Source organism: Chelonia mydas, chromosome 10 (genome assembly GCF_015237465.2).
Source record: "Chelonia mydas isolate rCheMyd1 chromosome 10, rCheMyd1.pri.v2, whole genome shotgun sequence".
Taxonomy (NCBI): domain Eukaryota; kingdom Metazoa; phylum Chordata; order Testudines; family Cheloniidae; genus Chelonia; species Chelonia mydas.
In genome coordinates, this window is record NC_051250.2 from 83,952,424 (window position 1) to 83,968,438 (window position 16,015).

General features: G+C 44.3%; 1 protein-coding gene across 2 annotated transcripts in view; it reads left to right on the forward strand.

The window, feature by feature from the left end:
- IQGAP1 (IQ motif containing GTPase activating protein 1) overlaps positions 1 to 16,015 on the forward strand; it is a 179,056-nt gene that overhangs the window by 88,954 nt on the left and 74,087 nt on the right. For both annotated transcript variants that reach the window (XM_037910038.2, XM_037910039.2), the window contains exon 15: positions 13,534 to 13,697. In XM_037910038.2, the coding sequence (XP_037765966.1) occupies positions 13,534 to 13,697 (164 nt within the window). The remainder of the gene's footprint in view (positions 1 to 13,533; positions 13,698 to 16,015) is intronic.

Below are 16,015 nucleotides of genomic sequence, written 5' to 3' on the forward strand. Positions count from 1 at the left end.
CTTTTTGAGACAAGATGACCAGAACTGAGCACAGTAATCAGGCAAGGACATCCTGTTGGCTTATATAGAGACAACTGTATTTTCAGTATTTATTTTCTATCCCTTTCTTCATATGTCCCAACAGAAAGCAAAACTCGAGCTGGCTGGAGTGACAAAGCGTGTTTCTTCCTCCCACCCATGAGAGAACTTTGCGGTCATCCAAACACAGCCCTTGTCACGGGAATGAAATTCAAAGTTTGTTATGTGGTCACATCAGATGTCTGTACCATCCTTTATTTGTAATGGCCCTGGTTCCTAATGTGGGCCCTGCAATAGATCTGGACCTTGATTTTTGAATCTCTAAGAACATAAAAATGGTCACATTCGGTCAGACCAGTGTTCCATCTAGCCCAGTATCCTGTCTTCTGACAGTGGCTGGTGCCAGATGCTTCACAGCGAATGAACAGAACAGGAATAGTATTAAGTGATCTATCATCTGTTCTCCAGTCCCAGCACCATGAAGTCACAGGCTTAGGGACACCCAGAACACGGGGTCGCGTCCCTAACCATCTTGTTTAATAGCCACTGATGGGCATATCCTCCATGAACTTCTCTAATTCTTATTTGAACCCAGTTATACTGTTAGCCTGCACAACATCCCCAGGCAATGAGTTCCACAGGTTGACTGCATTGTGTGAAGAATTACTTCCTTTTGTTTATATTAAACCTGCTGCGTATTAGTTTCATTGAGTGACCCATGATTTGTATGTTATGTGAAGGGGAAAATAACAATTCCTTAGTCACTCCACACGATTCATGGTTTTATAGACTACTATCATAAGCCCTCTTAATTGTCTCTTTTCAAAGGTGAAAAGTCCCAGTCTTTTTAATCTCTTCTCATATGGAAGCTGTTCCATACCACTAATCATTTCCATTGATCTTCTTTTTACTTTTTCCAATTCTAACGTATCTTTTTTGAGATGGGGTGACCAGAACTGCACATAGTTGTTCAAGGTCTGGGTGTACCATGGATTTATATAGTGGCATTATGATAATTTTTTTTATCTATCACTTTCCTAATGGTTAGCTTTTTTGACTGTCGCTGCACTTTGAGCGGATGTTTTCAGAATGACTCCAAGATCTTTCTTGAGCGGTAACAGCTAATTTAGATCCCATCATTTGGTATGCATCGTTGGGATTATGTTTTCCATTGTGCATTACTTTGCATTTATCAACATTGAATTTCATCTGCCATTTTGTTGCCCAGTCACCCAGTTTTGGGAGATCCCTTGTAGACAGCTTTGGACTTAACTATCTTGAGTAATTTTGTATTGTCTGCAAACTTTGCCACCTCAATGTTTACCCCTTTTTTGAGATCATTTATGAATGTATTGAACAGCACTGGCCCCAGTACAGATCCTTGGGAGACCTGGCTATTTACCTCTCTCCACTGTGAAAACTGACCATTTATTTCTACCCTTTGTTTCCTATCTTTTAACCAGTTACTGATCCATGAGAAGACTTTCACCCATTGGTGAGGCACTTGTCAACGGCTTTCTGAAGGTTCAACTACACTGTATCCACTAGATCACTCTTGTCCACATACTTGTTGACACCCTTAAAGTAATCTCATAGATTGGAGAGGCATGATTTTCCTTTACAAATACCATGCTGACTCTTCCCCCAAAATACCGTGTTCATCGACGTGTCTGATAATTCTGTTTATTATGGTTTCAACCAGTTTGCCTGGTACTGAAGTTAGGCTTACTGGCCTGTAATTCCAGGACCACCTCTGGAGCTTTTTAAAAAAAATTGGCGTTACTTTAGCTTCCCTCCAGTCATCTGGTTTAGAAGCTGATTTAAGAGAGAGGATACGCACCACAGTTAATAGTTCTGCAGTTTCATATTTTAGTTTCTTCACACCTCTTGGGTGAATACCCATCCGGTTCTGGTGATTTATTACTGTTTAATTTATCAATTTGAGATCTCAGTAGAGGAGGTTTTGGAACAATCTGGACAGTATCTCCGATTAGTCACCTGAAAAGGATGACTAAGGTAAGGGAATCTCCCTCACATCTTGGGCAGTGAAGGCCAATGCTAAAGAATTCATTTAGCTTCTCCACAACGGCCATCTCTTTCACAAGTGCTCCTTTAGCACCTCGATCGTCCAATGGCCCCACTGATTGTTTGGCAGGTTTCCTGCTTCTGATGTACTTACAAAAAAAAAAATTCCAGTTTTTGTGCCTTTTGCTAGTTGCTTTTCAAACTATTTTTTGGCCTGCCTAATTGTGCTTTTACAATTGACTTGCCAAAATTTATGCTCCTTAATATCTTCTTCACTAGGATTTGACTTCCAATTTTTAGAAGATGTTTTTTTGTCTCTGACTGCCTCTTTTATTCTATTGTTTAGCTACAGTGGCAGTTTTTGGCCCTCTTACTTTCTTTTTTTATTTGGGGTATACATTTTGCTTGAGCCTTTCTTATGGTGTTTTTAAAAAGTTTCTATGCAGTTTGCAGGCATATCACTCTTGAGACTATACCTTTTAACTTCCATTTAACTAGTTCCTCATTTTTGTGTAGTTCTCCTTTATGAAATTAAATGCTACTGTGGTGGGTTTCTTTGGTATTTTCTCTCCTATAAGGATGTTAGATTTAATTACATTATGGTCACTATTACCGAGTGGTTCAGCTACAGCCATCTCTTGGACCAGATCCTGTGCTCCACTTTGGACTAAATCAAGAATTGTGTCTTCCCTTGTGGATTCCAGGATTAGCATCTCCAAGAAGCAGTCATTAATGGTGTCTAGAAATGTTATCTCTGCATCCTGTTCTGAGGTAACATGTACCCAGTCAATATGGGGGTAGTTGAAATTTCCTGTTGTTATTGGATTTTCTGTATTTGTAGCCTCTCTAATCAACCTGAGCATTTCACAATCACCCTCCTGGTCAGGTGATCAGTAGTACATTTGTATTGTTATACTCAAGCCTGGAGTTTAAGCATGGATCCATAGGGATTCCGCGGTACAGTTTGATTCATTTAAGATTTTTAATATATTTGACTCTATGGTTTCTTTCACATACAGTGCCACTCCCGCACCAGCATGACCTACTCCGTGATTCCTATATATTTTGCACCCTGGTTTTACCATATCCCATTGATTATCTTCATTCCACCAAATTCCTGTGATGCCTCTTATGTCAATATCCTCATTTAATATCAGGCACTCAAGTTCACCCATCTTAGTAATTAGACTTACAGAATTTGTATACAAGCACTTAAAAATTAGTCAATATTTAGTTGTCTACCTTTATGTGATGTAATTGTATGGGACTCTTTTTTCGTTTCACTGTTTGTGCCGTACCTCAAGTTATTCTGCTTCTTATGTTGATACCCTACTACTGATTCTTCCCCCCATCATTAACTCCCACCCTTTCTAGATATGCAGAAAGAGAGACATGGTCCTTAGATCCATTGTCCTGTGTCATAAACTCCACAATGGTTTCCCAACTCCCATGTCCTCTAAAGACCTCTTCTTTCCCCTATGTTTCAACCATTTGTAGAAGATGGTTTCTGCTGACTGCATGGAATCCACTTTTGTACAGCTAAACAAAAATAAAGTTTTAAAAAAAGTTTATTCAAGCCAGAAACCAGTAAATGGTTGTATCTGCATAACAAACATCAATATTGCATATATCTTTCTATAGTCCTGTAACTAGTATAACTTTTAACTTAGAGGAAATTTCATACTGTGAGCTCTTTGGGGCAGGGACCATACTTCTGTGTTTGTACAGTGCCTAGCACAGTGGTCTCCTGATTTATGACTAGGGTTCCTCGGCGCTACAGAAATACCAATAAATAATAATTATAATAATAATACTGTGCATGGTCCAGCAAAAAGTATTTTTTCTTCAAATAGTGTCCGTATGGGTGCTCCACTGTAGGGGTGCTTGCGTCCCTGCACTGATGATCAGAGAACTTCGGTAGCAGTGTCCGTTAGGCCCGCACATGCACTGTCTCTCCTTGTGCAGCGCCACGAGGCTATCTAGCCCACGTGGGCTAACTGCCCTCAGTTTATTCTCAGCTGCCCCTGCCCCCTCTCCAATCTACGGAGCTGTTCACAGTCCATTAAGACCATTACTTTAATCTGCATTTCTATAGTTAGATAGCTTCCTAGTTCATGGTTGTAGTTCTCGTTGTAGTTTCTTCTTCTTTTCTTATTTTACCTTTTAAAAAAAAGAAAAAGAAAAAAAAGAAAAAAACGGGAAAAAAAAAGAGACTAATTTCTTTTCTGCCTCTTCCCTTGTTGGGAACCTTTCCCCCAGCAGGGTATGCCCAGCTCACTGAGCTTCAAGAAGTGCTTCTTTTGCAAAGAGGAAATCCCTGTAACAGATAAGCACTCCAAGTGCATTCCTTGCCTTGGGGAAGTCCTCATTCAACAAAAGTGTGGATTTTGCCAGCAACTATGGCCCCAGTCTTGTAAGGATAGAGAGCGCAGACAGAAGTTGATCTTCATGGAGGCCGCTCTCTGGACCCACACTATGAGTCACCTGGCAAATATGAGTCTTCCCCACAGCCATTGGGACTGTTGGTACTGGTGGAATCCCAGAGACCTCTGCCTGCTGGATGCACTGGAGTTCCCACCTGTTGATACTGAGCCTCTGCCAAGCACAGGAAGTATCTCCGCTGCCATTCCATGCCCCTCCGCTCTCTAGCAAGGATTCAGACAATGAGCCAGAGGAATTAGTGTCTCCATACTCCTCCCAAGCTCTATATGGTGCTTATTACCAACAAAGCCCAAAGATACACCCACAGATGGCACCATCTTGGTACGGCCACGCATTGGCGCCCACCATCCCAATGGCCATGTTAGGACCCTTGGGTGGCACACTACCAGCAAGCCTCTCCTTCTTTGAGCCTCACCTGGGAACCCTCGAGGCACATCCCCTCAGCTGCAGCATCCAAGTTCTCAGAACTGCCCCAAGTCAGGGAGGAACAGGAAGCCGGTACTGAGGGGAAAGTTACACCGAGGATTATATCCTCCTCTTTGGATAAAGCGGTCATGCCTCCTCCACCATCTTTGGCAGATGACTTCCGTCTCTTCCAGGAACTGGCAACGAGGGTGGCAGACACCCTCCAGATACCATTGGAGGAAGTCAAGGATACCCACCATCAACTTCTTGACATCCTCCACTCTTCGTCCTCTTCGAAGATCGCTCTCATGATTTAATAAGGCCATTTTAGACCTGGCAAAGTCAATGTGGTAAACCCCAGCATCAGTGGCACCAACCTGCGAGCGAGCAAACAAATAATGCCATGTCCCCACCAAGGAATCTGATTACTTCCTTTCCCTCCCACCACCCAACTCCATTGTGATGGCCAGTGGAGTGCTGTTGGTTTCTTTCTTGGGCTTGTCTTGCAGCAGGAGGCTTCTAGGTACACGTCTGGCTCTGTTTCCTTATTTCCTCATGTGGGTATTGTGAGGTACAACTGCATTTGCTCCAACCCCTCAGGCAGAGACCAACACCTACAAGATCTTCACCAAGCATTCTCAAAACTGATACCCACACGAGGAAATAAGGAAACAGATTAACACAGCCAGACGTGTACCTAGAAGCCTCCTGTTGCAAGACAAGCCCAAGAAAGAAACCAACAGAATTCCACTGGCCATCACATACAGTCCTCAGCTAAAACCTCTCCAATGCATCATCAGTGATCTACAACCCATCCTGGACAATGATCCCGCACTTTCACAAGCCTTGGGAGGCAGGCCAGTCCTCGCCCACAGACAACCTGCCAACCTGAAGCATATTCTCACCAGCAACTACACACCGCAGCATAGTAACTGTAACTCAGGAACCAATCCATGCAACAAACCTCGATGCCAACTCTGCCCACATATCTACACCAGCGACACCATCACAGGACCTAACCTGATCAGTCACACCATCACCGGTTCATTCACCTGTATGTCCACCAATGTAATCTACACCATCATGTGCCAGAAATGCCCCTCTATGTACATCGGCCAAACTGGGCAGTCCCTACGTAAAAGAATAAATGGACACAAATCAGATATTAGGAATGGCAATATACAAAAACCTGTAGGAGAACACTTCAACCTCCCTGGACACACAATAGCAGATTTAAAGGTAGCCATCCTGCAGCAAAAAAAACTTCAGGACCGGACTTCAAAGAGAAACTGCTGAGCTTCAGTTCATTTGCAAATTGGACACCATCAGCTCAGGATTAAACAAACACTGTGAATGGCTAGCCAACTATAAAAGCAGTTTCTCCTCCCTTGGTGTTCACACCTCAACTGCTAGAAGAGGGCCTCATCCTCCCTTATTGAATTAACCTTGTTATCCCTAGCCTGATTCTTGCTTGAATATTTATACCTGCCTCTGGAAATTTCCACTACATGAATCTGACGAAGTGGGTATTCACCCATGAAAGCTCCAATACGTCTGTCATAAATATAAAGGAAAGGGTAAACCCCTTTAAAATCCCTCCTGGCCAGAGGAAAAATCCTCTTACCTGTAAAGGGTTAAGAAGCTAAAGGTAACCTCGCTGGCACCTGACCAAAATGACCAATGAGGAGACAAGATACTTTCAAAAGCTGGGAGGAGGGAGAGAAACAAAGGGTCTTTGTCTGTCTGTATGCTGCTTTTGCCGGGGATAGACCAGGAATGGAGTCTTAGAACTTTAGAAAGTAATCTAGCTAGGTATGTGTTAGATTATGATTTCTTTAAATGGCTGAGAAAAGAACTGTGCTGAACAGAATGACTATTCCTGTCTGTGTGTGTCTTTTTTGTAACTTAAGGTTTTGCCTAGAGGGATTCTCTATGTTTTGAATCTAATTACCCTGTAAGGTATCTACCATCCTGATTTTACAGAGGGGATTTCTTTACTTCTATTAAAAGTCTTCTTGTAAGAAAACTGAATGCTTTTTCATTGTTCTCAGATCTAAGGGGTTTGGGTCTGTGGTCACCTATGCAAATTGGTGAGGATTTTACCAAACCTTCCCCAGGAAGTGGGGTGCAAGGGTTGGGAGGATTTTGGGGGGAAAGACATGTCCAAACTACGTTTCCTAGTAAACCCAGTTAGAGTTTGGTGGTGGCAGGGGAGATCCAGGGACAAAGGATAAAATTAATTTGTACCTTGGGGAAGCTTTAACCTAAGCTTGTGAAAGTAAGCTTAGGAGGTTTTCATGCAGGTCCCCACATCTGTACCCTAGAGTTCAGAGTGGGGGAGGAACCTTGACAACGTCTGTTAGTCTATAAGGTGCCACAGGACTCTTTGTCGCTACTACGATTAGAGATAGATCACCTCCTCCAGTTAGGAGCCATAGAACCAGTACTTCAGCATCTACGAGGCATCTATTATTTCCTAATACCCAAAAGGAAGGGAGGTTGGAGGCCCATACCAGACCTCAGAGCTCTCAACAAGTTTGTCAAGGCTCAAAAATTCAAGATGGTCACCTCATCAACGATCATTTCAGCACTGGAACAGGGAGATTGGTTTTCAGCCCTCAGCCTCCAGGACGTTTGTTTTCATATCTCAGTCTTACCTGCTCACAGATGATTTCTCAGATTCACTCTGGGATGTGACCACTACCAATACAGAGTGCACCCCTTTGGGCTATCATCAACCCCGAGAGTATTTTCCAAGGTTCACTCAGTGGTGGCCACTCATTTATGTTCTCAACGATCTACCTGTACGTGGACGATTGCCTCCTCAAAGCCTGAGCTCGCTGAGGGGCTCACCAAGTCACTGAAACTACAATTCACTTGTTTATGGAACTGGGTCTACAGCTGAACACCCAGAAATGAGCCTTTGCTCCAGTGTAAAGCCTGAAATTCATAGGGGCCGACCTTGATTCATTACAGGTCAAAGTCCTCTTACCTCAACACAGGTGCCTATCCTTAGTCACACTAATAGACACCATTCAGAACAGCCCACAAATACCAGCCAGACTCTGCCTCCAACTCTTGGGTCCTATGGCAGCATGCACAGTGCTAATATCACATGTCAGGCTTCATATGTGATGCCTCCAAGTATGGTTCAGCTCAGTTTACAAACAAGAACAGGCTGGACAAATCCCTGGCACTACCCACCGGAATCAAAAACTCTTCAGACTGGTGGAAAGACCCAGCCAATGTTTGCAAAGGGGTGCCCTTCTTGCAAACATCACCATCATTGCTCCTCTCCACCAGTGCATCACTCATAGGGTGGGGTGCACATCTAAACAGCCTCACGATACAAGGCAAACAGTCACTTGCGTAGATACCCCTTCATGTCAATGTCCTCAAGCTAAGAGCGGTCAGGAACACCTGCGCCCCTTTCCTCCCTCTGATCACAGGATCACACGCAAAGATCCTAACAGACAACATAGCGTGTATGTACTACATCAATTGGCAGTGGGGAGCCAGGTTGCCCTTCCTATGTGCAGAAGCTATGAGGCTATGGAATTTGGTGCATCTCCCAGGACGTTATACTGTCTGCGGCTTATTTACCGGGCACAAAAAACTCGCAAATTGCCACACGACCACAACTGGGAGATACAACTGACAGCGCTTCACAACCTATTAAGACGATGGGGGGACACCATCCACAGACCTCTTCGCCACTCACTGAACAAGAAATGTCCACGCTACTGCTCCAGAGCAGGAATGGGACAACACTCCCTGGGTGAAGCTCTCCTCCTCTGCTGGGACCAGGACCTTCTCTACATCTTTCCTCTGTTTCCCCTACTGTCAAAGGTCATGCTGAAAATAAAAAGGGATGGAGCTCATGTCCTTTGGATTGCTCCTGCTTGGTTGTACAGACCTGGTAACCTTACCTGGCACAGCTTGTAATGTACCAACCAATCCCTCTCCCGGCCATCCCACACCTCCTCTTGCAGAACAGAGGACATACCCTGCATCCCAACTTGGGGATTCTCCACCTCAAGACATGGCTCCTGCTTGGTTCCAACACCTAGAAAACTCCTGTTCAAGGGAGGTACAGGAGGTACTACTTCACAGTAGGAAGTCCTTGACACAACATATTTACCTGCAGAAATGATCCAGGTTTCAGATTTGATGCACATTACAACAAATCTCCCCAACATCTGCGACACTTCCGCATATCCTAGATTATGCTTTGACCCTAAAACAGTTGGGACAATCTCTAAGCTCTCTTAGGGCTCATCTAGTGGCTATAACAGCTTTCCACCAAACTGTAGAAAGGTATTCAGTGCTGTCACACCCAACTACTAAAAGGTTCCTCAAGGAAGGACAGGCAGGGCAGAAAAGATGGGGGAGTTGCATTGTATGTAAGAGAGCAGTATGACTGCTCAGAGCTCCGGTATGAAACTGCAGAAAAACCTGAGAGTCTCTGGATTAAGTTTAAAAGTGTGAGCAACAAGAGTGATGTCGTGGTGGGAGTCTGCTATAGACCACCAGACCAGGGGGATGAGGTGGACGAGGCTTTCTTCTGGCAACTAACGGAAGTTACTAGATCGCAGGCCCTGGTTCTCATGGGAGACTTCAATCACCCTGATATCTGCTGGGAGAGCAATACAGCAGTGCACAGGCAATCCAAGAAGTTTTTGGAAAGTGTAGGGGACAATTTCCTGGTGCAGGTGCTGGAGGAACCAACTAGGAGCAGAGTCTTCTTGACCTGTTGCTCTCAACCCGGGAAGAATTAGTAGGGGAAGCAAAAGTGGATGGGAACCTGTGAGGCAGTGACCATGAGATGGTCGAGTTCAGGATCCTGACACAAGGAAGAAAGGAGAGCAGCAGAATACAGACCCTGGACTTCAGAAAAGCAGACTTTGACTCCCTCAGGGAACTGATGGGCAGGATCCTCTAGGAGAATAACATGAGGGGGAAAGGAGTCCAGGAGAGCTGGCTGTATTTTAAAGAATCCTTATTGAGGTTACAGGGACAAACCATCCTGATGTGTAGAAAGAACAGTAAATATGGCAGGCGACCAGCTTGGCTTAACAGTGAAATCCTTGCTGATCTTAAACACAAAAAAGAAGCTTACAAGAAGTGGAAGATTAGACAAATGAACAGGGAAGAGTATAAAAATATTGCTCAGGCATGCAGGAATGAAATCAGGAGGGCCAAATCACACTTGGAGTTGCAGCTAGCAAGAGATGTTAAGAGTAACAAGAAGGGTTTCTTCCGGTATGTTAGCAACAAGAAGAAAGTCAAGGAAAGTGTGGGCCCCTTACTGAATGAGGGAGGCAACCTAGTGACAGAGGATGTGGAAAAAGCTAATGAACTCAATGCTTTTTTTGCCTCTGTCTTCACGAACAAGGTCAACTCCCAGACTACTACACTGGGCAGCACAGCATGGGGAGGAGGTGACCAGCCCTCTCTGGAGAAAGAAGTGATTTGGGACTATTTAGAAAAGCTGGACGAGCACAAGTCCATGGGGCCGGTTGCGCTGCATCCGAGAGTGCTAAAGGAGTTGGCGGATGTGATTGCAGTGTCATTGGCCATTATCTTTGAAAACTCATGGCGATTGGGGGAGGTCCTGGACGACTGGAAAAAGGCTAATGTAGTGCCCATCTTTTAAAAAGGGAAGGAGGAGGATCCAAGGAACTACACGCTAGTCAGCCTCACCTCAATCCCCGGAAAAATCATGGAGCAGGTCCTCAAGGAATCACTTTGCTCTCCTCCAAGTGCTTCAGAATTGATCAGAAACAGTCAGCATGGATTCACCAAGGGCAAGTCATGCCTGACTAATCTAATTGCCTTCTATGACGAGATAACTGGCTCTGTGGATGAGGAGAAAGCAGTGGATGTGTTATTCCTTGACTTTAGCAAAGCTTTTGCAGATGACACTAAACTGGGAGGAGTGGTAGATACGCTGGAGGGTAGGGATAGGATACAGAGGGACCTAGACAAATTGGAGGATTGGGCCAAAAGAAATCTGATGAGGTTCAACAAGGACAAGTGCAGAGTCCTGCACTTAGGACGGAAGAATCCCATGCACCCGTACAGACTAGGGACAGAATGGCTAGGAAGCAGTTCTGCAGAAAAGGACCTAGGGGTTACAGTGGACGAGAAGCTGGATGTGAGTCAACAGTGTGCCCTTGTTGCCAAGAAGGCCAAGGGCATTTTGGGATGTATACGTAGGGGCATTGCCAGCGGATGGAGGGACGTGATCATTCCCCTCTATTCGACATCGGTGAGGCCTCATCTGGAGTACTGTGTCCAGTTTTGGGCCCCACACTACAAGAAGGATGTGGAAAAACTGGAAAGCGTCCAGCGGAGGGCAACAAAAATGATTAGGGGACTGGAACACGACTTATGAGGAGAGGCTGCTGGAACTGGGAATATTTAGTCTGCAGAAGAGAAGAATGAGGGGGGATTTGATAGCTGCTTTCAACTACCTGAAAGGGGGTTCCAAAGAGGATGGATCTAAACGGTTCTCAGTGGTAGCAGATGACAGAACAAGGAGCAATGGTCTCAAGTTGCAGTGAGGGAGGTTTAGGTTGGATATTAGGAAAAAGTTTTTCACTAGGAGGGTGGTGAAGCACTGGACTGGGTTACCTAGGGAGGTGGTGGAATCTCCTTCCTTAGAGGTTTTTAAGGTCAGGTTTGACAAAGCCCTGCTGGGATGATTTAATTGAGTATTGTTCCTGCTTTGAGCGGGGGTTGGACTAGATGACCTCCTGACGTCCCTTCCAACCCTGATATTCTATTATTCTATGGTATAATAAACCTCTTCCCTCAACCTTGACTTCCTACCTCCATGTGGGACCTAAACCTGGTACTGAAAGGATTGACTAGGCCCCCCTTTGAACCCATGGAAACCTGTTTGCTGACACACCTATCAATGAAAATGGCCTTCCTGATAGCAATTACCTTGGCCAGGAGAATAGGAGAGATGGCGGCTCTGATGGCGCATCCCTCTTCCACAGTATTTTTTCTGGACAAGATTATGCTTAGGCTGCATCCAAAATTCATCCCTAATGTAACCTCTCATTTTAAATGAATCAATTGATTCACCTTCCAATCTTCTACCCCAAGCCTCACCAAAATAACAGTGAGGCTATATTACATACCCTCGATGTCAGGAGAACACTGGCCTTCTACCTGGACAGGACAAAGGCTTTCAGGAAGTTCCCTAGGATTTTCCACTCCATTGCGGAAAGATCCAAGGGCTCAGCAAAATCAGCCCAGAGGCTCTCAAATTGTATCAGACGTTGTTACCAAGTTCGAAACATGACTCCTCCAGACTCTATTCATACATACTCCACAAGGTCAATCTCTTAGTCTGTCACTTTCTTCAAGAATGTCCTTATTTCAGAAATCTGTAGAGCTGCGACATTGGCATCAGTCCACACTTTCACAGAATGCTTTGCGATCACTGGGGACTCCGTCTCCGATGCCATCTTTGGCTCCATGGTCCATCCGACTCCAAAGTCCTAGCCCTCCAGAAGGGGTACTGCTCGGGAGTCACCTACAGTGACAAGAACTCCAAAGTAGAGGGGAGGAGGTTGTGGAGCACCAATAGGGACTCTATTCAGTGAAGTAGTAGTAGTTACTCACCTTGTGGTTCTTCGAGATGTGTCCACCCTCCTCGCCTCTGCTTCTGATTTCTTTTCTATGACTCTGTGGTAGAGAAGGAATTGAGGGGGGTTAGCCCGCGCACGAGGCCTAGCCTTGTGGCGCAGCACGAGGAGGGACAGTGCATGTGTGCAGGCCTAATGGACACTGATACCAAAGTTCTGCGATCAGCAGCACAGGGACGCAAGTGCACCTACAGTGGAGCGTCCATAGGCACATACATCTCGAAGAACCATTACTGCACAAGGTGAGTAACTTCTTTATAAAATATGAAAAGCTAATTTTTCAGTTCTTTAAATGTTTGTTTTCATTTTATTTAAGACTTCCCCCCAAATTAGCCTGGAGATTCCTCTGTAGAGAGGCCTAAACCCGGAAACTTTCAGTTTATGAAACACAACCTTTTTTTTTTTTTTTTTAAGTTAACGTGCAAAACAGTGTCATAATTTTTTTGGATGTAGAAAGTTTTGGTTTTTTGTTTAGATTTTTAAACCATCACACAAATGAAGTACCCATACTGATTTAATTGGATCTGTCAGCTGCCTTTGATACTGTTGAAGGTGGTATCGACATGTTTGCAGTTCATAGTAAGAGTAGATGGAATTGGTTTTGCAGTGGCTCTGCTCCTGGGTGTTGGGAGGACCCAGGGGGGAGAGTGGTGATCATCTGATGTGAGGGGGCTTATGCTGGATGCCCTAGGGCTCTTTATGTCTCTCCTTATGGTTTCCGTGAGCCACTGAGCAGTTTGGTTTTTGTACAGTGCCCAGAGCACTGATTGGGCACTATACATGTGAAGTATATACATGTCCATATACATATACATATACTATACATGTCTTCACCAGGAAAGCTGAGTTTCAGTTGCAAATGTCATGATAATTCTCAGCTGGCACCAGCTTTATTAAGGACTCTGACCATTCAGTGATGATAAAACATGGCTTGTGATCTTCTGCTGACCAGAAACTGTCCCTTTTATTCTTTCTTTTCTAGGGATTTTAGCAATTGGGCTTATTAATGAAGCTCTTGACGAGGGAGACACCAGAAAGACCCTTCAAGCCTTACAGATCCCTGCAGCAAAACTGGAAGGGGTAACCCCAAAGGTAGCACAGCACTACCAGGACACGTTGATCCGAGCCAAGAGGGAGAAAGCACAGGTGAGTGCTATTAAACAGGTCTCTGCGGAATTTTTTGTAGTCCAGTATATTCTGTTGTGTGATTATGGCAGAAGTAGTGCTGATGTCAGTGAAGCAATTGTCAGGCCTTCTGTGGGGATGATCATATTTTGACACTTAGGTTTTTTCTACACTAAAGAAAAATAGTTTTGCAACCACAAGCTGGATGTCCCCATAAACCAAGGAAACCGCTGCAGACATGATGACTGTATGCAATGGATCATTGCATCTCTTGTTGCTTCAGTTCAGTGCATAGAACAGAGGCTGTACTAATGCATTTTGGGACTCTTGGAGCACCGATTCTATAGCGTGCAGCACTTTTGTTGAGAGCACACAGAGGCTTTTGGGTAATTTTCAGAAGTGAGGTCCTTCAGTGTGCAGCAAATACACAGACCCAAAATCACTGGATTTATAACTTCTCAAAACCTGCAATTTTCGTGGATTCATGGATTTTTAAGACCAAGAGGGAGAGCTCTGATGTAACACAGGCAATGAAATTTTCACTCAGTAATCCCTGCAACAAGCCCAATAATTTATACATGAACAAGAATTTTTAGAGAGACATCCAGTCTTGATTGAAATTCCCCCAAGTGATGGACATCCTCTGGTAAATTGTAAGAGTGGTTAATTACCCTCACTGTTATAAATTTGCATTTTATTACTGGATCTTGTTCTGCCTTTGCTAGATTAAAAAACCCTCTAGTATTAAATATCTTCTCTGTGCGGTACATGTAGACTGATCAAATCACCTTTTAGCACTCTCTTTAGTAAGAGAATAGATTGAATTATTGTCTTTCTCTCTCACTGTATGGAAGATTTTCCGGATCACAAATTATTCTTTTAGCTCTTCTCTGAATCCTGTTCAATTTTTCAACATCTTTCTTGAAGCGTAGAGTCTAGTAGCAGTTGCACCAATGCCACAGGGGTAATATAACCTCTCTACTCCTACACAATATTTCCCTGTTGACATTTTTTATATGATGATATTTCATTAAAAGAACATTAAAGTTGAAAAGTCAAGCAATCAAAACTAAAAAATACCATAATTTAGGTTGTCTGTGCAACCTTAATTTGGCCTCCTTGTGCATATGCATTATCATACAGCCTTTAATTTCATGATCACATACTATTTTGTTTTCCCCACAGGACCTGTGCCTCATTCTATGCACAGGATGGACAGTGACTCAGGGTTCTGTAGGAAAAGAGATTTTCCGTAGGACCCTGGTTCATTTGTTCCAAAAGATGGAAGGTATGTAGTGAATGAGGCAGGGAGCTGCAGGAAGAGAAAGAATGGTCTCTTGGTTAAGGCAGTTGAATGCCATGCTGAAGAACTGGATTATATCCCTGCCTCTAACACAAAGTTCCTTTGTGATGCTGGGCAAGTCACTTAAACCAGGTGGTCGCAGGTGTTTGACAGGTGGTTGCCAACATGTGTTCCTCATTTATTGGGTGCCCTAACTGAGAGACCTGGGGTCTGATTTGCAAAAGTGCTGAGCACTCAACTGTAAGTGAAATCAGTGGGAACTGTACAGTGAGCATATAAAGTGCTCAGTATTCTGAAAAAATCAGATTCTAGAGGGGTCTCAGGTTGGGCACCCAAATGTTGTGGGCAGTTAACAATTTGGGACTTAATCTCTCTGCTATGTTTACACTGCAGCTGGGACTGAGCCTTCCAGCCCAGGTAGACAGACTCGTGTTAGCAGGACTCATGCTAGCATACTAAAAATAGCTGTGTAGACATTGTGACACTGGCAGAGGCTTGGGCTAGCCACTCAAACTCAAACCCATCCTACTCCCTGGGTCTGAGCTCAGGTGGTTGGTCTGACCCGCTCCCGGGACCCTCCTGCTTGCTGTGCAGAGGGGCGGGGGAAGGGGAAGCACTGATGTTAGGGTGTCCGCCTCCCCCCTCTCCATGTACCCCATCTCTGGAGAGCAGGGGAGGGGGGACAGGGTTCAGGAGCAGGAGAGCTGCAGCTGCTGCTTTCTGGTGAGTGCCTTAAAGAGACAGCGCATGCTCGCCTCCCAACATATACTTGTGGTGGTGGTGTTGTTACTACTTGGTACTTCCTGCAATGCACATACATTCTCTGTAGTTTTATTCTTTCAAAGTGCTGTTATTTTAGTTTAACTGGTCTATGCATTTCATAATTTTATTTCTCTCTTATGCTTAAATTTAATTAATTGAGTAGTGAATTCTAAAATGCCTAACCTGTCCTGGCTGGAGTAATTATCCCTATGGTAACTTTTTAAAAATATATATTATATCTAGGTTTTTTGTTTCTATTAGTGGCGCACATCCG